Source organism: Bradysia coprophila, unplaced genomic scaffold (assembly GCF_014529535.1).
Source record: "Bradysia coprophila strain Holo2 unplaced genomic scaffold, BU_Bcop_v1 contig_297, whole genome shotgun sequence".
Classification (NCBI taxonomy): domain Eukaryota; kingdom Metazoa; phylum Arthropoda; class Insecta; order Diptera; family Sciaridae; genus Bradysia; species Bradysia coprophila.
Window position 1 is genome coordinate 8,898,441 of NW_023503555.1, and position 23,515 is coordinate 8,921,955.

At 36.0% G+C, this 23,515-nt stretch overlaps 1 protein-coding gene across 5 annotated transcripts in view; it reads left to right on the plus strand.

Annotated features, from left to right (window-relative positions):
• LOC119079033 (ATP-binding cassette sub-family G member 4-like) overlaps positions 1-23,515 on the plus strand; it is a 39,853-nt gene that overhangs the window by 12,342 nt on the left and 3,996 nt on the right. For 3 of the 5 annotated variants that reach the window (XM_037186821.1, XM_037186817.1, XM_037186818.1), the window contains exons 2-9: positions 7,618-8,017; positions 17,908-18,025; positions 20,443-20,632; positions 20,714-20,859; positions 22,068-22,306; positions 22,376-22,507; positions 22,568-22,960; positions 23,033-23,056. In XM_037186821.1, coding sequence (XP_037042716.1) covers positions 7,738-8,017; positions 17,908-18,025; positions 20,443-20,632; positions 20,714-20,859; positions 22,068-22,306; positions 22,376-22,507; positions 22,568-22,960; positions 23,033-23,056 — 1,522 coding nt within the window. In that variant the 5' untranslated portion in view covers positions 7,618-7,737. The remainder of the gene's footprint in view (positions 1-7,617; positions 8,018-17,907; positions 18,026-20,442; positions 20,633-20,713; positions 20,860-22,067; positions 22,307-22,375; positions 22,508-22,567; positions 22,961-23,032; positions 23,057-23,515) is intronic. The other 2 variants (XM_037186819.1, XM_037186820.1) reach the window with 1 other exon arrangement.

Below are 23,515 nucleotides of genomic sequence, written 5' to 3' on the forward strand. Positions count from 1 at the left end.
AGTTGGTAGTATCTATACAAACCGACTTAAAATTCCTGTTCTGAGCCTGGTATTGTAAGGCAGAATAAACCATCGGTAGTACCATTGAAACATTGTAACACCAAATAAATGTCCGTTTCAATAATCATATCTTGTTCGTAAATCGGGTTCGAACTAAATTAACACAAAGGTGTGATTTCAACACGATTAAATTATAGACGGAAATTTCTAAGCAGCACTATCATCGTTCAATACTCAATATTATTGTTTAGTCTTACTTTTAATCCCTGAAATAATTACATTTTTTCAATTTCTGGCGAAAGAATTACTTTTGAAAGTAATCCCCTCGGACCCAAAAATTGGAATCCCATATTTTTAACTGTGTTTGTTGAATTAACTAAAGTTTGTTGATGAGTCGTAAGTTTATAATTGTATCATACGCGAGGGGTAACTCACTTCTAGATTAAATGGATTAAATGGATTAAATGGTATTAAATGGATTAAATGGATTAAATGGATTTAATGGATTTAATGGATTAAATGGAATAAAAATTGGATTAAATGGATTAAATAGGAAAAAAGTTCATTTTACCAAATACTGTAAAAGTCTTAAAAATTGTTGATTTTGATCGAACCACGTACTACAACTCATACTACAATGTTAAAAAGCGAAAAAATCCACTTTTATGAGTTTTTGGTGTAAAGTGGATTAAATGGATTAAATGGATTAAATAAATTTAATACCATTTTTCACAAAAATTTTTTTCCTATACCTCACGAGTACTTAATCGAGCTGGGGATCGTGCAAATCTATTTTTCGCAATTACTTTACAAATTTTTCAGGTCGGTAGCCTAATTATTTCGGTAAAACTAAAAATTTTTTTTTGGATTAAATGGATTAAATTGATTAAATGGATTTAATGGATTAAATGGATTAAATGGAAGTGCGTCACCCCTCGATCATACGTCAATAAGTGGTTAGTCATTAGGTACAAGCCATGAATCTTTGAGTGAAAAGAATAAAGTTCACCCGCAACACACAAGCCAACCAAAGAAATGTTCGCGGGTTTAGTTCAACAAAAGTGTGATGGAGTAGCGTACTCTAATAAATTTTCAGTAGCAGTGTTCACGTTGATCAGAAAGTACATTACATACGTACTCTTGGTTTTGTCATGTGAGCTCAAGACTCGCCCTATTTAAATGGTTTTTAGCCCCGTACGAAGTACTGGGGGCTTATAAGATTAATATGCCGTTTGTAACACGTCGAATTGGAAGCAGACAGTAAGGGCAAAGCATTTGGTTATGTTCATAGATGACGAATCCGCAATAAAAAAAATGTCCGTCCGTCCGTCCGTCCGTCCGTCCGTCCGTCCGTGACCCCTCTAGCTAGAGTAAATCACAACCTTTTTTCAAAATTCTTTTTTTCCCCAATTGGTATCGACAAAAGTAAGGTCAAGTTCGAAAATGGGCATGGTAGGGTCGGCCCTCCCAGAGCTAGGGCCCTATAGGTGTTTTTCAGTCTTTCGACGATATCTACCGAAATGCGCACGCAATAGCTGCTTGTGATATATCAAATGAAAGGTATTGACGAGTAGAACAAAGTTGCTGAACATTGTTTTTGGGTAAGATGCAACGTGGGCTTGTTGGGAGGGCTCAAAGGTCGTTACTCGGCCCTAAGTGTTTTTTGCACATAAATCGAGTAAATCTCATCCGATTTTGCTAGTTTTAGTTTTTTATGGAAGGTAATTGAATACCGAAAAGAACGTGACGAAAAAAGTTTCAAATTAGGGCCCTTGGACTAAGGCCGCTACTCGGCCCTAAGTGTTTTTTGCACATAAATCGAGTAAATCTCATCCGATTTTGCTAGTTTTTGTTTCATTTGAGAGATAATTGAATGCCGAATAGAATGATGGCGAAAAAAGTTTCAAATTTGGGCCCTTGGACTAAGGCCGCTACTCGGCCCTAAGTGTTTTTTGCACATAAATCGAGTAAATCTCATCCGATTTTGCTAGTTTTTGTTTCATTTGAGAGATAATTGAATGACGAATAGAATGATGGCAAAAAAAGTTTCAAATTTGGGCCCTTGCACTAAGGCCGCTACTCGGCCCTAAGTGCTTTTTGCACATAAATCGAGTAAATCTCAACCGATTTTGATAGTTTTTGTTTCATTTGAGAGGTAATTGAATACCCAATGGAAAGTTGGCAAAAAATTTTGGGTTTCTAAAATAATGTCGTAAATTGTTGGTTTTATTTGAAAGGTACTTCGTACGGGCTTTCGTAATTGCGCTATGCGCAATTTTAAAAATGAACAGTTGCATTTTGGTAACAGACGCATTAGAGGGTTGTAGACGTATTAGGGTTCCGGGCTTATTAGGGCTACGGACGTATAATGGTTGCGAACGAAATAGAATTACGGGTTGTACGGGGCTAAGTCGCAGCAAACGCTCCGACTGTTCTGATGCCTTGTTTAACCTTGTTTTATGTTAGTTGACCGTCTGGCAACCTAAAGTAATTTTTACGAAAATGTACATTGTCAAAGAGCGAAAAAGAATCAGAAATTACGATGATGACTTTGAGACTTCACAATTTGACACTTAACTCGTAGGCACATAATTTTTAAAAACGAACTTAAGGACTCATCACTTATCGACGTATGACTTCTAAACTTACGACTCATCAACTTATGAACTAATGAACTTAGAACTATCCCTTTATAAGCAATTGATTTAGAACTTATATCTTAAACAACATGAAGGGATGAAGATATTCCTCGATTTTTCGGTCGAGGAATTTCTTCAACACGGTCAAGGAAAAACGAATCGTCTAATCTTATAAACGACCTGCTTACAACTTATAGGCCACTTGATCAGTGATCATACGTGCACGGGCGGTAACTATTTCACCCGTATAAGAACGTAGAAGCACTTTTGTTTGTATAAGTGCCACTCATTGAGTAGACCAGTTGTAGGGATGGGAGACGTTCAAAATTATCAATAATATCAATCGAAAGAAATTATCGATAATCGATTAATCATATCGTTATCGATAATTTGGTAATTATCGATAATTATCGAAATTCGATAATTATCAAAATATCGATATTTCGATATTTATCTGAAAATTCATGATAATATACCGATATATCGGAATATATCGATAAATATCGGAATTTCAGACCGAAATATCGATACATCGAATTATCGATATCTTGATAATTATCAAAATATCAATAATTATCGATTATCGATATTTTTTTTGATAATTTTCGATAAAAAAAGTCGATAATTATCGATTATCGATAATCGATAATCATTATCATTATCACCCATGCCTAACCAGTTGGACCCCAGTATTTTTACTTTTGCTGCCATTGGTTACAAAGTTGAAATATTCTATCTCACTATGCTACCTCCAAAAAAGGTACAACGGTGCCACAAATACATTCTAAGTAAAATACTTTCTTCATCAGGAAAGTGCGAGCGAAAAGGCGTTCTGTCTCATCTATCAGTAATCGTGTTGTTATTCGTTCACAGATTGCCCACTATTAACAGTTACTGAATCTATTACTTTATTTGTTTCTACAGTATCTCATAGAGGTTGAGTAAAAGAAACCTTTACTTCGTCAGCTTAAACAATCATTTTTCTATTAAAAAAACGACAACAAAACCATATCAAATCGCTTAAATTGTCATCGTTGTCGATAACAGATGCAGTATTCATGAATCATTGACTCATTTGATGAGTTGCTGTCTAATCAAAACTTATATTGAAAGAAGTGTCCGTCTCATCTAATTACAGCTTTTTCTTGCTATAATTTATGATACAGGGGACATAAGTGATATTTAGATATGAATTTGCTTCAGCTGATCCACTCATACACTCATAAATACACTTTCGTTTGTATGAGTGGACCAGCTGAAAATTTTCAAATTGTTTCGCAAGATTACGTTTGTTTTATACTCGAACGCTTGCCTGAACGAGCTGGAACTAGTAGAACTTGAAACCTTACTATACTTAGAACGAACTTAATGTAAACGCAAAAAAAAATCTTTTATCATCTCTGGTGTGGTGATACAATGAGGCATTATTATTATCAGCCCACATCCGGTCTAGTATGATTCCATAAAGTTCGGTAATTTGATACGATGATGACGGGTAACAAAACTAGTGATAACCTCTCAAACGATACCAAATATACCAGGCCAGCTACATTCAAGAGACAGGACACTCCAACGTTTTTTTTTAAATTTATTTTTAACCACGGTGAGTATACATATCTTATCAGAACAGGTGTGGTTCAACAAACTTATCTAATACAAGCAATTGAAACACGTCACCATACTCAAATGTTGAAGACAATAGATGCTCTTCAAAGTAAAAAACTGGAGGCTAACTATCTATCTATTCAATTTGATGATAGGCAACAATATTGTAATTGGAGTTGGACAATCGATTCGAAACGACTGATTCTTTACAGTCTGATGAGTATGAGTGCATCACTTCAAATTCTGAATTGATTTGGTAGTAAATGATTAGACCCGTACGAAGTACTGGGGTCTTATAGGTTTACGCATACGTTTGTAACACGTCGAATTGGACTCCCTGAGTAAGGGGAAACCTTACTGTGGTTGTCTAGAGATGCCAAATCCGCGAAAAAAAAAAATGTCCGTCTGTCTGTCTGCACGATAACTTGAGTAAAACGCATCCGATTTTGAAAATTCTTTTTTTTCCCGTTTGGTAATGTCAAAAGACAGGCTAAGTTCGAAGATGAGTGATTTTGGATCGACCCCTCCCGAGCTGTGGCCCAATAAGTGCTTTACGGTTTTTCGAAGATATCTCCGGACATTTAAACGTTAAACTTGTAAGTGATACGTCAAATAAAAGGTATTTACAATACAAAAAAAAAGTTTATGGAAATCGGATGACCGACTCGTGAGTTAGACCCCTTGGTGTGGAACAGGCACAGGGCGGCAAGCAGTTTTTGCTTGTAGGTCGGCCACATTTGAACATATTTCGTCTGTTTTAGCTTTATTAGATAGGTATTGACCGTACCAATCAGGGTTTTTATGAAATTATGTTCTCCGGAGCGTGAGCTAGGTCTCTTGGAGTGAGCTCTTATCTGGCTACTCGGAAGTACAGTGAACGTGGTGTATTTTGACAATATCTCGAGTAAATTTTGACCGAATTTCATGAATTTTTTTTTGTTTGAAAGGTATTAACGAATGTAAAGCGTCGGTACTATTTCCGGTCTCCTAACAAAATGGCTGCCGGCGGCCATATTGGATTTTAGTAAAACGATATAAAGTGGTAAAATTTGTACTTAGATAGTTTTTGTTAACAGAGAAGTAATTGGTTATGTGTGGGGGGTTTTAGGAATCCCATATGTGGACTTCTATATATATCTATATACAGCTATATTGAGCAATATACAGGCATGTAGAGCTATATAATAGCAAATTCATTTGTGGAATGTTTATTTATAGGAAAATATAGCTGTTTAAATAGGAATTTATGAAATTTGACTTCGTATGGGGCTGTCTATATTGCCTCCGGCAATTTATTTGCAAGGCAAAGAGTGGATAATTCAAGTGATTTTAAAGCGCGAATAGCTTTTCAGCAGAGAAGAAAATGAAGTAAGAGAAATGAAGAGTTTCACAATAAAGGCTTTTGATACGAATAGGTGTTTCGTACGGGTCGGCGTTAGCTATGTTTTTGTTTGATATTTAGGAGGACGGAATCCTATTCGGAAGAATCTTCCACATTTCATCGTTATCACAATTCTTTAAAGAAACTTGTCGCGCATGGGATTGTAAATTACAAGATCGATTCGAAAACGTCCCTATATTGACACTCTCCAGCACTGCTCCTAGCATTAACAAGCGTCAAATTTGGAGGCATTTGTGATACATTTGACGTCACTGAAATTTAGGCATGAATTTGATTCAGCTAGTTCACTCATACAAACAAAACTTCTCATATGTCTTTACATGGGTGAAATAGTTGCACGCACGCACTTGGTAGTAGTAAAACCGAGTAAAGACCGAGTATGAGTATGAAGTATGAGTGGACCAGCTGAAACAGATTCAGATCAAAACAGTGAAGTCAATTACAGTCAATTTAAGAATATTTTCTATGTTAATACTGGGAGTAAGAGTGCTATGTACTCTCTTTCCTTCTCTCTCGTACATATCTACGACAGAGTCTACTTTCGTAAAATTGATTCTTAAAAGTTCTTCTGAAAAAAATCCTGAAAGTAAGCCGTGATCCTACTTGTCCAATGAATAGATCAAGAAGGTTGTTCATGTAGTGTCCGTTTAACTAGTGAATCGCCACCGAATTTCGGTGGTTTTGAATATTGTTTTTTACACGTTCAAATTCAAGGATTTTATTGGAAGGTTACGCAGATTTCTTGGTGAAAGAGGACTTCTTCTTACACAAATTTAAGAATTTGGACATTATTTGTCACTGCAATATCTGCAACGTGAAACTAAATTTCAAAACTCCGTGCTTCCACCTACGTAAACAGGTACTAGGTGAGCAAAATCTTAATCTATTTACTGCCTCAGCATTTTTGTCGAATCTGTTACTTCTTTTCACAAAAAAATTTCCAACAAATTTTACATAAATCTTTTACTTCTATTGTTTAGTATGCATTTCATTATATAATACTGCAATAGATGGTGTTTCGTCCTCAATTTTTGTAGTCACTGTCGACAACAGCGTCTAGGAAAAATACAACATGAAAGTTTCAGGCTCGTACTGAAGCAAGAAATGTTACATTCTAACAATGTTACACCGTTCATTATCGGTATTAGGTCCCTTGTTGTAGCTCCCTAGAATTGTAGCGCATACTGGAGCTACGCGGTGCGATTAATTTAAGAAATTGAATTTTTGGAAATAAATGAAATTGAAATAATAAAAGGGCCTTACAACCAAAAATGTCTCATTCGAAACCCCAATGCAATATACCGACAATACACGTGAACAGAACCGAATTTAATGTGGAAAGAGAACTGATTCACACCATGCAAATTCGTTTAAATCTAATATTCAAAGGTCAGCATGAGTCAATGGATGATATTTACATTTTCTGGATGTGTAATACGAGCAAGGCATTATATATATTCTGTTGTTTGCACTCCGTACAAACTTATCATACTGGGACATTTAACTGAATTGATAAGACGTTTGTCGAGTTGCATGCGTTGCAGAACAAAGCAGTAATTAGTTATGTATTGGAGCTGAAAACAACAACATTGACATGACCATAAAGAGATTAGATATTTGATTTTATTGCGAGAACAAAGAGCCAAAAGGAATTTATTAATGTTTAAAGCCCCACTTTGTACACACAACAACACACTGCCAATTTAATGAACGAACAAGAGCGAAAGATTTTCACATCAAAACAAAGTTGCACGGGCACTTGAAAGTTCATTCCTAACTTTGACGTTGCGATACACTTTTACGATAAGAATTTTTGCTAATTTTTGTGTGTTGTTTTTTTGGTATGTGCAATTTCGCACCGAAACCTCGTGCATATACCAAATGCTTTGTAGATTAGATTCCTAATCGATGTAATTATATCAAAGTGAATCATCAATTTATCAACGAAAATAAATATTTCAATATTTCCAGCAGACAAACGATGACTGAACAAATTTTAACCGAACAGTGAGTGGAGTTTAATACCAAAAAAAGTGAAAATTATAAAAGAAAATTGAAAAGTTACTGATGCTGTGAGTGCTAAATGGTGAAATGAAAATGTTACCCACGCACATTAATGCCGTCGAATTGAATGCTATACATCGCAAAGAAAATGATAAAAAGTGTGCTAACGGTCGTGAGCTGTTGGTGAAAAATAACAGCTTAATCGGTCGTCGATTAGCGAATAATATTCCGCCCATTGATATAAATCTACCATGTGATAATACTTCGATACCATCAACATCGCTAATCGTCAGCAAATCGGCCAAATTTCTCGACATTGGATTCAAGAATCTGAGCTACACAGCATCAACGGGATTATTCAAACGAAGTGAGTACGAAGTAATTTGAAAATTGTTTTGTTTTAGCGAAAAGGGTTTGTCTCATCATCAGCCTTTTATAAATGGGAAACGCATCACTGTCAGTCATTGAGTCTTTTCCGAGGGGTCACATATTTTCTAGAGGCAGACAAACATAGTAAAAACCTTTAACGCCCAAAAGAAAATCCACAAACTGGTTGAAAATCCTCAACAAAATCCTTTAAATTTTAAGAAAATCCCTGAAAATCCTCGCAATTCAAAGAAAAATTGTGAAAAATCCTTTGAGAATCTTCTTCTAAAAATATATTCTCTCACCCAAAATAGACAATTATCTGTTACACTAATACGGTCTTGCCTCTGAATCTTTTACTTTATCTGATAGCATCTTGTGTTTCATAAAAAATCTTTTACTTCAATCGTTTCAACATTCATTTTGCTATATGAACAAACGCTAGGTAGCAAGGTAGCATTTATCTCTTCAATTTGTCGCCGTTGCTGATGACAGATGATGACTAAAAGGATAGTAACTAGTTATCACAATTTTCTTATGAATTCTAAGCCATTCTAAGCTAAAAGTTGTAACACCGAGTTTGTGCGCACCGAAAGGAAATTGTTCTCGCCTTTCTTATCAGTTTTTTTTTTTAATTGAAAGATAATTTGACTGGGTCATCGCACTGCAATTTTGAATGTTATAAAGTTCAGTTGATAAGTTGTCGAATTTTTTTCGGCACTTGAAAAGTTTCCTTCACTTTACGATGACAAACTTAAGACGCCCGAGAATTGAAATCATTAAATTTTATTCTCCCAATGAGATTGCTTCTCCGATAGCCAAAATAATTTAACAAACTTCGTCAGTAAATTTCAGCAAGTTCTTCCTTAGTTCGCACGCATCTAAATCTACGAGATGTTCCGTTTGCTATCATATCGAACGTTATTTCGCTATGCTAAATATTTTCGAATAATCTTTCAACATAAAATCCAATTTCTTGTCAATTCTCCAAAGTATACTTCCATACAGCCGGAACCCCGAAGAACCATAGGTCTTATTATCAGCTTAAAGCACATTATGCATACATTCGATGCAAAATAAGACGATAAAATATGCAAAGTTTGGTTGTTCGAATAGTTTGTCCCAGTTTTATAAACTTCGGGAAATATTACAAAATTGTCTGGTTCATAATCGGTAGCTTGTAATAATAATAGTAATATTCTTCCCGTCTCTTCTCTCTATCCCTTTCCATGTATCTGTCTCGCTCAGCTATGTATGAGCCGCCGTATGCATAAAACATATAATCGCTTTATATGCAAAAATGATGAGAGGGACTGTTTACAAAAACAACCTACCAAAATCGGACCCATTTTCTCCAGTGGAACTTTGGCAAGGTTGAGTAGGTCTAAGAAGTTTACTGATGTAGTTTGTCCATTTTCTCAATGACTCATATCTCAGAGAAAAATAATCCAATCAGACCGTATTTTCCACGTAACTATATGACCGCCTCAATTATCCAATGATACCAATGAATGAATCCTTAGGAGAAATTTACCGTCACTGACCTTTGTTTAAAGTGACTTTGGATTCTAGTTTTCCCATATTTTCTTAAATTTTCCAACATTTTCCCGAATTTCCAACATTTTCCAAAAAAAATTGAGGAAAATATTGTGAAATGGGATAAATTCAAGAAAATATTGGGAAAAGTCGATGACTTCTAGTTTTCAATACCTTTCTAGACGCATAAAAATCACTCCACTGAAGAATGGGTCCGACTTCTGTCGAATATTTTTCGAAAAGAATCCCTCTGTTGCATTTAAGAACGACAAAAAAAATGAAAACTTGACTGAGCTTCCTAATAGTATTTGGTAAACACACTAAAATAGAAATTTAAATTTATATTTTCAAGAAGTTGGTCGGAGCAAAAATTATAATATGCTTGCATTAGAATGAAGTGTACATAGAGGAAGCTTTCATGGAATCATTATCAATAACGTTCCTCATGCATTTTTAGTTTGGGAAGTTGGTTATTCATGGAAAGTAGAAAGTGCTTTTAATCTTTTAATGTCCATAATGTCCATACAAGTGATTTCGAAAGATTTGTGAGCTGTTAGCCACTATTCAGTTATTTATTAAATGTAGATCGTTGCCAGGTCGAACTGGCCGTACTGAGCTATCGGCTTTTAATTTTTGTGTGAAAGTTTTAGGTTTTCAAGTCCTTCGAATTATTTTTGCATTTTTCGCTTCTTGGTAGGCATACCGGTCCTGAATTGTTGCATCTATCAATCAGTGTGATTCCTCCGATCATCACGAAGTTACCTAAGGCTCGGAACAGGTCTATCAAATTGTTGAGAACTCGGTATTGGGCTTGGTATAGTTAGCATTACTTGTACTCAGTGTTAGAAACTTTCCGTTGCTTATGACAGTGCTACGGATTTAGAGTATTAACCTATCTAGATGAATCTGAAATTGCAATCTACCATCTTCAGACTTTTACCGAATACTCTTTCTTCAGACTTTTACCGAAGACTCTTCAAGGCAGGCCCTATCTTCAGGATTTTTTTTACTAGAATACTAGGCCCTGTTTTAAGGCGCACTGACAAAAAAGAGTTTAAAATCTCATCTGTTGCATGTAACTTTGTATCTGTGTTATCTGCCACAGCTACAGCTGTGACAGCTAGTTTAGGTTACAAAGTCACATGCAACAGGTAAGATTTTGAACTCTATTTTTGTCAGTGCGATTCACGGGGTAGACACTCTATGAATAAAAAATGAAGAATAGCGTGAATAGTGTCAGGCCAGTGGTGCGATTGAATTAGATTTTCTTATTACCTGAACTTGGCCTGTTTCGACCTTGATCTTACAAAATCAACTCGAGTCATACCCAGGTATCTACAGTCATGAGATACTTGATATCACAATGTTTTGTCATGTGTTACTTCTGTTTAAGCTTTCAGTCTTGTTCATTGCAATGGTTTCTGTATCGCAAGATGTTCATGGAAATTAACACCGGAGCAAACTTCACCGTACAGTCATTGAATCTTTTCAGAGGCGTTAAATACGGTCGCGGGCAGATAGACATAGAAAATTCTCAAATTCGTTGAAGATCCTCAAAAAAGTCTTATAAGAAAATAGTCGAACATTAAAGAAAATCCTTGCAAAATCAAAGGAAAAATGCTTTAAAGCCCTTGAGGTTGACAACAAAAATCTTTTCGAATCCTTTGAGGATTTTCTTCTAAAAAATCCTTTTGCACACAAAATACACGATCTGCCCCCTTCACATCCCATCAAAAGGAATTATGAAGTACGTCCAAACGAAGTGTCCCCATAATTGTAACACGTTACGTTCTAGTTATTGATAGAGTACGAACGACATGGAACTTGAGTCAATAAAATCGAAAGTCGTTTAGATGTGGATGGAGTGTGAAGTACTAGTGTCGACAAAAACTTCCCATTTCAGCACTAGTAAATTTCTTGGTTTTCCGATTTCATTGTTGTTGTTCTCGGTGCAGGCAAACTCCATCGTTTATACGAATTTTTATTGTAAAACATTTTCTGAATTATCTCTTATCTTTTCACTACAACCATAGTTGATTCTCAGTATGACGAACAACGAAAAACCTCACTGTGGTTCTCTCTTTGTCTAACGAAAATAAAATTCGTTTAATTCGCCGGCCTCAGATTTTACAGCATGTACCTCTGAATTACGCGCAAGTTTATGCTGTGGCGATAACCAATTGCTTGCGATATTTTTTTACTGTTCAACTGATAATGATTTCTTATCGTCATAGTGACCTCTTCATTACGATTATCAGCATTTAGCATTTTATGGTTGACTTGATGCAGAAATATGGGTCATTTATAGATTGTAGTCTTTGAATTGAATACTCGTCGTATAGAATGTTCTGATACAGATCGAAATCAAATTTAAGTGAAAATACAAGTGGTGTACAACCGCAAAGTAATCGAATTTGACCGAGGGAGTTTTAGAGTTCCCAAAATTATTTAATTGTAACTTACCGTCCAGTTACCCTTATCACTCGTTGTGTAGAAGCTTTTTTTGTCAATGAAGCCTTTAACTGAAGGCAATCCGATTACCCAGCTTTAAATTGGGGATGGAGAATGAGGCATAGTGTTTTGACAAAAAAACTTTCCTAAAATTCCTCGGCTTCGTCTCCAACCATTTACCATTTCTTGAACATAAAATGCCCTTAACAGTTCTTGTAGCATGAAATACTATAAAAATTTTCATCATTTTCTCATCAGACATTATTATACCATTCAATAACTGAGCTCAGCGCCAAAATTTCACCATGACGCTGGGCACAGTACTTTGTATAAGTTCAACGGAGAAGAATAGTTTCTAGCTTTCGGATATAATAACAGAACCACAGAACAGTGTACTGCATTTATTACCAATGTGGGTCCAATAATGCCATGTCAGCATCCTTGTGCATCTTATAATACATGCATGAATGCAAATCTAAATTTTACGACAATAACGTTGATGAAATTGATTAATTAAATTGAGCCATAAAACTTTGCTGTGATGTACACGGTTATTACAAGCATTGCTTAAAGACTTGATGTGGCTCGTGAATACCAACCATAAACGTCTTATGAGGTGTATTGTTATTCTCCAGGTGATCTGTAATCAATTGTATACAAGGTCCTCTTCAAAATAATATGATCTTAGACACTCAATGTCAGGAACATTGTCGGAGAATTAACAGTCGTACTAGTACTGAAGGAAGATTGTGAGCTCTATAAGAAAACTTGATGTGATTTTTGATAATCTGCTACTGTAGTTGTTAAGATAGTTAGTTGTTAGGTAACTAGTTGAATTAATACGAAAGATAAGTTCTCAAAAATCGATCATTTGATATTTTCAGCAACGCGCAATCGCGTAGTGTCGGTAATGTTATTACTGATATAAGACATAGATTTTGATCGAGCCTGAAAGACAAGATTGACCTTGCAAACGGTAAATAGTGCTTCAGTCGCTTCAGTCAAGATAATTAAACTTTCCTATACGGCAAACATACCATTAGGATAATATTTATCGAATCTATTACTTGATTTTAATCGTATAATAAGATGTTACACATTCACATTCAGATTCATAATTTTATTAGACGAAGTGCTAACAAATCTCAAGACTAATTTTACTAGCATGATCTTCGCAAGTTTTATAGTCAGTTACTTAGCATGAACATTCCATAAGATGTCTATGCGAATTACAACCGTTTCATCTAGTACATACTTCTGTAGTTAACGTATCATCTAGAATGTGTCATAAAATCTTTTGCTTAATTAACTGTAGAACATCAGTTACTCCTATATGAGAGAAGACAGACCGAAGCTGATCGATTATTTTTGTCAAAATTGTCGATAACAGCTGTCGTTCCTCTTGGCACTCTGTTGTACCTTTAAACATCATTTGTCTATTTGACAGCTCGTTCTATCACGGCTCTCTCTCGGAGTACTTTTTATTGAGTGGAATGGAAACTTAAGTATGGTTTCCACTCAACAAAAAGTACTCCGTTAGAGGTCCGTGATATGAGAGAGCGAGCTGTCGATAAGTGGAAATCAAGCATTAGCCTCAGTAATTACAGTCCTCTTCGATTAACAAAAAAAATTTTGGAGCTCCGTTTAGAATTATCCAAGTTATCAAGATATGAACAAAGTGTGACAAACATTTTCTGCATTTAAGGTTTTTTTGCACATTTTTGTTTTATGTGGGATCTGATATTACTAGTCCCACAGATTCTCAATGAATGTACAAACCAGGTATGGTCTGTTCATACAAACCGGAGGATATGAAATCGCTATGTCCTCCGCTCCATACAAAGTTTGACATTCGACCATACCTTGTGTTGACGTTCATTGCAGATTCGGACAGCTGTTATATTGAATGCAATTTTTGAATTTTTTCCCAGTCGAAATTTTTGTCGTTCATGTATAATGACCAGTTTACTGGGATAAAAACCAAAAAACCATTCAATATCAAGACTGACAAATTTGTGGATCTAGAAATTATGTAGAATCTGTTGAAAACAAAAATGTGATAACTCGTTAATTTTGTTAAGTGTTGTGACAAAACATTTGAGCGTGCTTATCATCCTTAAGACCCACGACTTTCAGTCAAGAGAATAAAGCTGACATCAGCAGCACGTCCTAATGGGCTTGCTAGTACATCTTAAATAAGTAGAAGCGCACTTATGGTGAATTCATTGAAATCAATAAATCATATTGTTTGCTAATGTATAATATAGGGATGTTCACGAAGAGCGATTTGTGACCAGTTAATTTTAACTAAACTATTATATGAGTAGAGCGAGAACACCGAAGGCCAGTTAATTTTAACTTGCCTTGGGATACTTGTCATTGAATATTTTTATATACATTTTTGATATATCTCCCAAGACAAGTTAAAATAACTAGTCCAAATTAATATTTCCTTCTCTCCTCTCATCATAACAGCCTATACAACTTTTAACTGGGCTTAGCCTCAATGTTGTTTTCATGAATTTTTGGCAGCTGATCCACAGATCAGTTAACTTTTCGCTCTCCGTGAACAATCTATTTGTGGTTCCCACTTAGTAAAGAGAACGATCGTTAAATAGTTAAACCAACGATCGTTGACTTTCTTTATCCGGCAAAACAAAAATCTTTTTGTGCGAAAAATACACCAAAAATGGGTTCTGTGTGTCACATACGAACAATGTTCAACAACAAAGACGATTCCTTATTCGTCACTAATCATGCAAGAATAACCGGAAAGAATACTAATTTTTTAGTTAAAAATAGAAAAAATTCTAAAGTTTTTTTTTTTGTTAGATTTGTAATCAAGTTAAATAACCTCCGTCCGTTTATGAGTGTAAATATCTGACCTTCACATTACTTTATACGAAGAACATAGTGTATAATCTACGGAGCTGACAAACAAAAACATCATCAAACGAATACAGCAACACAATTCTTGTGAATTTGCTTAAAATTGTAAAAATTCACTTTATACGGCTTAATTGAGTGCACACTCAAGATTTCGATACCAATTATTATTTACGGCTAGACAAAAAGCGCAATAAAAATTTATCATTGGGACGGACGGTCGGTTGATACGTAAAATTTTTTGATGTTTACTCATTCATCAATCATACGTACTAAACTTTTGTAAATAAGTTTGTTTTCGAAAAAAAAAATTAAAGCACGTGCGGAATAGCATTACATGATGCACATTGCACATGTCGCTGCTGCTTTTTATATTCGATTCATACATTAATGAATGTATGGTGTGTATGCGTAATAGTTTATTTTTTCCATGCCAACCGAGTGAACTTCTACTCACTGATTCATTCTTTGGTACATTTTATACGATAACGAGACATCGACGTTGTATTAGAATTGGGTGTGTGTGATGTTTTGAATGCTTGTGTATACTATTCTCCAACAAAGGTGTGTTGGAACTGGCTTTCGTTAAAGAAAAATCACTCAAAAAATTTCACTCACAAATTCAACTTCACTGACTCACACAAACATACGGTACACGGAGAACTATACTTGATTTACTACTCGATGTTTTTCAGTTTTTGTAATAACATTTCGGTTCGGTTCAATCTCTAATTTATCTGAAATCGATGTTGACTGGTTTTGTGTGCCACTAAACCAGTTTCATTGATTTAGCAAAATGTGGTCTTATACACACTAAACAGCGAATAATAATATTCATGGAATTTACATACGCCTGAAGCTACAAGTCAAAGTTTAGCCAAAGTTTATTGAGCTTCGCTTGGTAGGATTTAGCGAGAAAATTTGGATGGAAAATCTATCAATAAATTCGATGGAATAGTTTTCGTAATAATAAGCCAAATTTGTTGTCGAATGTCAACCGCAGCTGTAATAAGCAAGACAAAGGCATTAAAATAGGCTCTGTAGAAGTGCGAACACCAGAGTCCTGCGACGATTTGCGACGGAAATAAATGCTTTGGTTTTCTCGTTGATTGTGTTAGTTTAGGAAACTCTGTTTCATTGATCTTGAATGAAACAAAAAACTTGTGAAATTTACTCAAAAACGTAGGGTAAAGTTACCTCTACTTCCCGGAGGCGAAACTTTACAAGTTTTTTTTTAGTAAAACACCTCGCTTGAAGCGAGTCGCTTCATGTGTTTTTACCGACCTTGGCCTCGCCTCGGATCGGTACACACAAGAAGTACCATTTCCATCATTTGTACCAGTTCAATATACATACTTTTGCAAAAATCAAATGGAGCATCTCGACCTAAACATCTGTTTTTGGCAACGACGTCAACAACGAATGATAAGCTTTGGTTAGTGTCAGATTATATGGCGAAATCTACAGCAGAACCAATGAAGTAAAAGATTTTGTAACAAACTCCAGGTGATTTGAAGACAAACAAAAGAAGTGATAGATTTAACCTGTTACAGACGGCAAGGATATGACCAGTATGATTATCGGGTCTATTACTTTCATCGATCAAAGTATTTTTAATTGGTTGATTGCAAATCTTGTACTTCAATTTTTTAAACATGCATTTTACTATATAAGGGACAATATTACCCAGAGTTTGTCATTATTTTTGTCGTTGTTATCGATAACAGATGTGACAGGTTAAAGACTAATTTCCCTCCATTTATGAACCAAATTTGAGACTGTTTTAATCGATAAACCTCCGAAGACTTCTACGACTACGATTAGAAACTACAGTAGACGTCAGTGGAATTTAGACATGAATTTGCTTCAGAAGTTTTGTAGATGGTACACTAATACACACCAGAACTGTTTCTAGTTCTTTATGCGGTCTTACCGCTACCACACGCGTGCATGCAACTATTTCAATTGTCTGAAATAAATTCAAGTCTAAATTTCACTGACGTCGACTGTATGATAAAAAACTGACAAAAATGACCAACTACCCAATCAGAAAATACTTCGACAAAGAAGGAATATAACTTTGTCCCCAGGTAAACTACATTATCTGCCACAGCTGTATTTCCTGTATTGGACGTTACAGCTGTGGCACCTTTTGTAGATTCCCAGGCAAAAAAAGTCAGATCATGTGAGATTATCAACTATTTTTTGTTAGTGCATGACATGCACTGCATGTCGGTATTCACTTTTCTTCGACTTTACGCGAAGAAATTATGTTACAAATTGAGTTGCAACCCGTCAAGACAATTTCCCCATTTGAAAGACGACTCGGGTAATTGGCCTTTAATATTGATAACAAAGTTTTTCTCCGTGAATGCAAAAGCAGCTTGTATAATGTGACATTCTGAATCGTTAGCAGATAAATTCGGATTTCAGTTACAGATTTGCTGCGATAGAACCATTTTTAAAGGAAATTTATAATAAAATCAGGAAGTAAATCGGTGTATACGATGCAGAAAAGATCATTTGGAAGGTTTAAAGTTTGTGAAGTTTACTTTAATTATGAGAGTCTCGTCTCATGTACGTTATGAAAAGAGATTTGTAACTCGTAATGGTCACGTACCAACCAGGACCTATTTTCAAAGTTTTTCTTTCTCGACAAAACTTTAAAGATCGAGTGTTACTCCCTTTTCAATTTTCACCTACTTTTCTACAATTCCCATCACTTCAAACGAAATATATTTAAACAATTCCTGTATAGGTCCCAAGAGCCCGAAATAAATCTGAATCGCATAATCGAATCAATTGAAATTTCCGCTTTGCATAATAATAAATTCCGATGCTGGCATACCCTCAGTCATATATCGGGCACTATATATTTAAAAATTAAACTGCTGTATCATAGCCGCCACATCATAAAATAAACACCTCTGCACCCAGTCAGAATTTCCGTATTACAAACTGAATTTTGTTTTTATTAAATTTGACTTTAATTGTTGTTTTTCTCGTTCATATTTGCAGAAAATAAAACAATTTTAAATGGTTTAAATGGGGAATTCAAATCCGGTGAACTCACCGCCATAATGGGACCAAGCGGTGCAGGAAAAAGCACATTAATGGATATTTTAGCCGGATACACGTAAGTCATAAAATATAGAAATGAAAAATACGAAACAAAACGAAAAGCGTCTGTCTGCGAATGGGAAAATTAAAAAAAAAATCGCCCGCTGAAATTACAACATTTCTGTTCTGACTTTTGTTCATAAAATTTAAATTTTGGTTCGTTTTGCTGCAATCGTTCCCAATGTGTACTCGTTGTACTCGAAGGTATTTCTTGTGTGTTGGTCTTATGGCACGTGATTTGTTGTAAAAAGTGATGAACACTTATCCCATCTGATTTTTAACCGAACTTCTTGATGGCTTTGATAACAGATTAACATAATATAGACGCTTCGTGTCTATAGAAGTATAAAAAAAGGGCCAGAAAATGATGTGTAACTCAACGGAAGTTTGACAAAGCCTTCCACAGAAAAGATGCTGGTCAATCTAGCATTTGTCTCGCTAAACACATCGTCTATATCATCAGGCTGAATCCAAATGATGTCAAAATGTCTGTGGTTGAACCAGAGACTATTTTCAGGAAAACATTTTCCAGAATTTTCCTTAATTTTTCCAAACTTTTCAAAAAATATTTTTTTGACAAAACTGAGGAAAGTCCATGAAAATTTGGGAAAGTAGGAAATATAGGCCCTGGTTGAAACCTAATGTAACTGAAAATAAAATATTTGTTGGAAGACGTGATTGACAGGCCAAAATCCCAAATTTTCAACTTGTCAGGAATACGAGATCTTCCAACTAATATTTTATTTTTCAATTACATTCTTCATTTGGCTCTATAGTATTTAGAGCCTCTACTACCTTCATGTGTGACGGCTGACATGAACACTAGAGCATTTCTAACGCTTACAGACAAAGTTCACAGAACAAAATGAACAAATGCGCCTTTCAATATTTAACAATATTACACCAGTCTCCATCCGCGGATACCCGATAAAGCCCGTGGACTCTATTTAACCGGACTTGTTGATTACTTAGATGGATAATAAATCAATATATGTGCAGACCGTAGACACTTTGTGTCTACAGAAGAGTTAACCAGCGACAAAATGTGTGACTCAGTGGAAGCTCACGGAAACTTTTCACATAAAGTGGGTGGCCCAACGTATCATTTGTTCACGTTTTGTTACCTTCAGCCTTCAAATCAGTCCATCAATTGATGTTTGATGATGAAAACACAATTTACTTTCATTTCGTGTATGATTCGTTAGATATGTACATGCAGAAAAGTATGACTAGCCTCCTACTAGAGCTGAGTTCGTTGTTTCCCATTGTATGAATGGTATATGAGAAGTGGAATTTTAAAAGCATTTAAAAGTGCACAACAACATCGAAAAATGCATCTAATCTCTTCTTCATATCGAACCATATTCAGTCAGTCAGTGGGTGTAATGTTTTTCAATCAGACTTTGAGCTACATACTTATCCGGAATTTATTTCCATGACTACATTCATTGCATTTTTTACATTCTCCTCTATCTTCCATAGAAAACAAAACGTTTTTCAATTGAAAATCTATCCACCATAATAATGCACCATCTTCCCGTACAGCTTCAAGTAACGTAAACAAACTTGCCAAGAAATTTTATGTTCTTTTCTGTGCTTGATATGTGTGTATACCATTCACGAATGAAGTGGATGCTGTACCCAACATACACCTAGCACTTTCATATATGAACATCCAACCGAGAGAAGAGGTGATGTTGATGATGCCTTTCATACATAGTCTCGGGATTAAGTGTAGCTATTCGTGGTATAATAAAAACCAAAACTTTCTGTTGTTGTGTTACGTTGAATTGAAAACGCTGAGCTTGACAATGGAAATAAAAACGAACGAAAAACCAATTATGTTCCGTAAGCTGAAGCATCGCCTTTATTTTTCGCTTAAAACTACGCACACCATCGTGACCGCATTTTTCTGCATGGGGTTGATTGAAACAAAAGCTTTTGATTTCTATCTCTGACTGCCGGTTGATGGATCCACGTACAATATTCTGTCATTTGCTTGAATGGGTTTTTTTTCTGTTGTAAACTTAAAAATGTGTGCACGATGGTATGGCATTATACACACAGATGGTGGAATAAGGTGTCGAGGGGCTACACCCGTTTCAGATTTTATTGATTTCGATGCTTGCATGGAATTCGTGCATCAATTCATGTGACAAAAAGTTTTTTTTTTTCAATCGTCAAATTTCGAATTAAAATCTGGGAACATTTGCCATTTTCGATGATGCACCCCCCTCGAGACGTGGCAGTCATTTGTCCTTCAAATAAAAGGTTTAGAATATTGTGGCATGAAGTGAAATACCGTGCGATAAGCATTCGAGTCACGTCCATCAGTTCCATTTTCCTTCTAATTTAAAACCTGCTCTCTCTCTGCGTTCGGATTCAATTAAAATGAACGTAGCCCAGCACAATATATTTCAATATATGTTTCAGCACACACAACGTCAACGGACAAATCACAATAAACGGACAAGAACGCAATTTGAAACGGTTTCGTCGGCAAACTGCTTACATCATGCAAGATCATAATCTTCATTCCTTCATTACCGTTATGGAGGCGATGCATTTCTCGGCGAATCTGAAAATTGGCAGTGAAATGACACAAGCGGAAAAGAAGCTTAGAGTAAGTATGTTCGATCTGAATTGTGGAATCGGGAGTGATTGATTCAGATTTGTTTTTTGTTCTTTTGCTGATTGCGAACAGATAAGACAAATTTTAGAAGCAATCGGTTTATATGAAAGTCGAAGAACCAGAACGGGAAAGCTATCTGGTGGACAGAAGAAACGCTTAGCAATTGCATTGGAGATATTCGATAATCCGCCTGTGATGTTCTTTGATGAACCAACTAGGTAAGTACTTTTTTACGAAACATTTCAAGAGAAATCCCAAGAAGTCTAATCAGACTCAGGTCGGGTCAGGGTTTTTTTTTCGAGCACGGTTAACCCTTTTTTGAAATTGTAATTGTAATTGTAAAGCTTACGAGCTTCAGTTCTGTCTTACTCAAATCATCCAAAACAATTGCCTAGGTCCTGTTCCTTATAACAAGACATCTCGGCCTCTCGTTGGAAATTCAACAGAAGCCCGTGTGGGTTTCGGCCTATTTCGGAAAGTTATTTAAAGAGTAAGGTCTGATATACTCAGGCTATTGGTCTATGAAGAGTAATTGCTACGACGACGACAACTAGTGCCGGACTGGCTTTCCCTCTTTTTTTTAATGTAATGGGAACGTGACAGTCATTGGTGCAGTGAGTTCCAAAGGGCAGTACTACATATAGCCAGTGCAACATCGAAGGAAGACAAAAAATCCACATGCACGTCTACCTTCGATATTGTACTAACGATAGATAATAGAGACCTATGGATTGGTTATTTGAATTCATGGCACTCTGGATACCCGCTACACCAACAATTGTTGCATTCCCATTACTTTTTTTGTGAGACAGCTGCCGCGGAACCACAGACTTCATTGGGACTAAGCGATGCGCATCCAACATACTATGTCACAATTTGTATACATTCAAAAGCTTCAAATTGTACTCTATTGCACCAGGGAGATTTGACTATTGGTCGCTTAACTAAATGTTAAGTCTAATGAAGTAATAGATTATGCATCAATCAATGAACATTTGGCGAAACGTTTGTAAAACATGAAATATTCCATAGCAATGATTGATGTCGTGATTCACTGGTAATTTTCTCACATATTTGTCGTGTTGTAACCAGTTGTAACGTCGTCGAATGTCCTGATTTCCATCGCAACATTAAATATGTTAACAAATTTGCTTCGTAAAACATTTTCCCCAGCCAATTCTCCATTTTCTTTTCGTATGCAAAAACCCAACCCGGCTATTCACCTTTCCATCACATTCTCCGGATTAATTTCATAGGTTGATGTTAACAAGTTCAAGACCGAGACACACTATCGCCGTTAATCTTCTATGCCCTTCAATCGTATTTCCTTTGAAAATTCTCTGTGCCGTTTCACATTACATTACCATCCTGTCACGGGTTGATTGATGATTATTGGATGATGAAGTTTTCCCCAATGAATTCACAGTGGTTTGGATAGTTCAACATCGACACAAGTGGTGATGCTGTTAAAGAAATTAGCCGCCGAAGGTCGGACAATAATCAGCACAATACATCAGCCATCGAAAATCGTCTTCGATATGTTCGATCATCTGTTTGCACTGGCCGATGGTCAATGCATTTATACCGGTGCCACCGTGCAGTTGGTTCCGTTTTTAGCGAAATTGAATTTAGTTTGTCCGCCATCGTACAGTCCCACTGATTATCGTACGTATTTTTGCACATTGTGTTGTTGAGTTGATTTGAATTAATCGTACGGTCGTAATGACCTTTCAGTCTTAGAAATTTCAACACATGACTATGGCTATCAAAACAATAGACTAGTTGCGGAGACGATGAACGGTAGTCAAATATTGTATCGAAAGAATCATCGAGACACAGTACAAAATATAGCAATGATGGAAGCAGGTAACTACTCGACCTGATCACAAGTGGACCACAATTTTTCACTTTCCCCGATTTTTGTAGAAAAAATGACAGCATCGGGTTTGATTACACCAGTGAGAGCACCACATCTACCGAGTAACGGTCACTATTACCAGCCACTATCACCGCTAAGCGAATGTCCGGCCGATCCAATGAAAAAACCGAAAAAGATTCCATTACAACTCAGCCCGGACAAATATTGCTCGCGAAGCGAAACCTATGCCACCTCATTTTGCCGGCAATTGTCTCTGCTACTGTTACGCACAACATTGGTTTTGTGGCGTGACCGATCGCTGACGGCTATGAGGTTATTTATCCATGTTATGATTGCCATACTGATTGGCACATTGTACTTTGGGATCGGCGAGGACGCGTCAAATGTGTTCAACATTTTTCGCTACATCTTCTTCTCGATTATGTTCTTGATGTTCACGGGTAAGTTGAGAGTTGATTTCGTGTTCAACGAATTTTCGTTTAATTGAAATTTTTCTTTTGTTGCACGCACAGCATTCAGTTCCGTTACATTAGCTTGTGAGTACAATTTTAATTTCGCTATTTTAATACGATTCTCGAAATTTTCATTTCGTGTTGTTGTTGCATTTTGAAATCTGTCGAAAAACCTCTTCCACGAGCAACAAATGATTTACAAACCATTTAGCATTTGCTCCGCTCGTAGCGAAAAGGAAACGAAACGACCCCTTTTTCCTCCACTCGGGATATTGAATAAGGAATCACGATTGCAGATAAAGTTTGAACAGTAAATGTTTTGCTTAACCCTGGCCGTAAATTTGCATATTTATCCCTCTTATTACCCTCTCAGCAAATTTTATGTTTATTTTCTATTCAACGATTTCATTGGGTTCACCTTCTTTCTCTGCCACGCGTATACAACACACACGTATAGTTCATCACAGCATCATTGCATTTAATTTGATTGGAATGTTTGAACTGTTCTGTTAAGTCTTTGATGTAAGTTATATGGAACAGGAA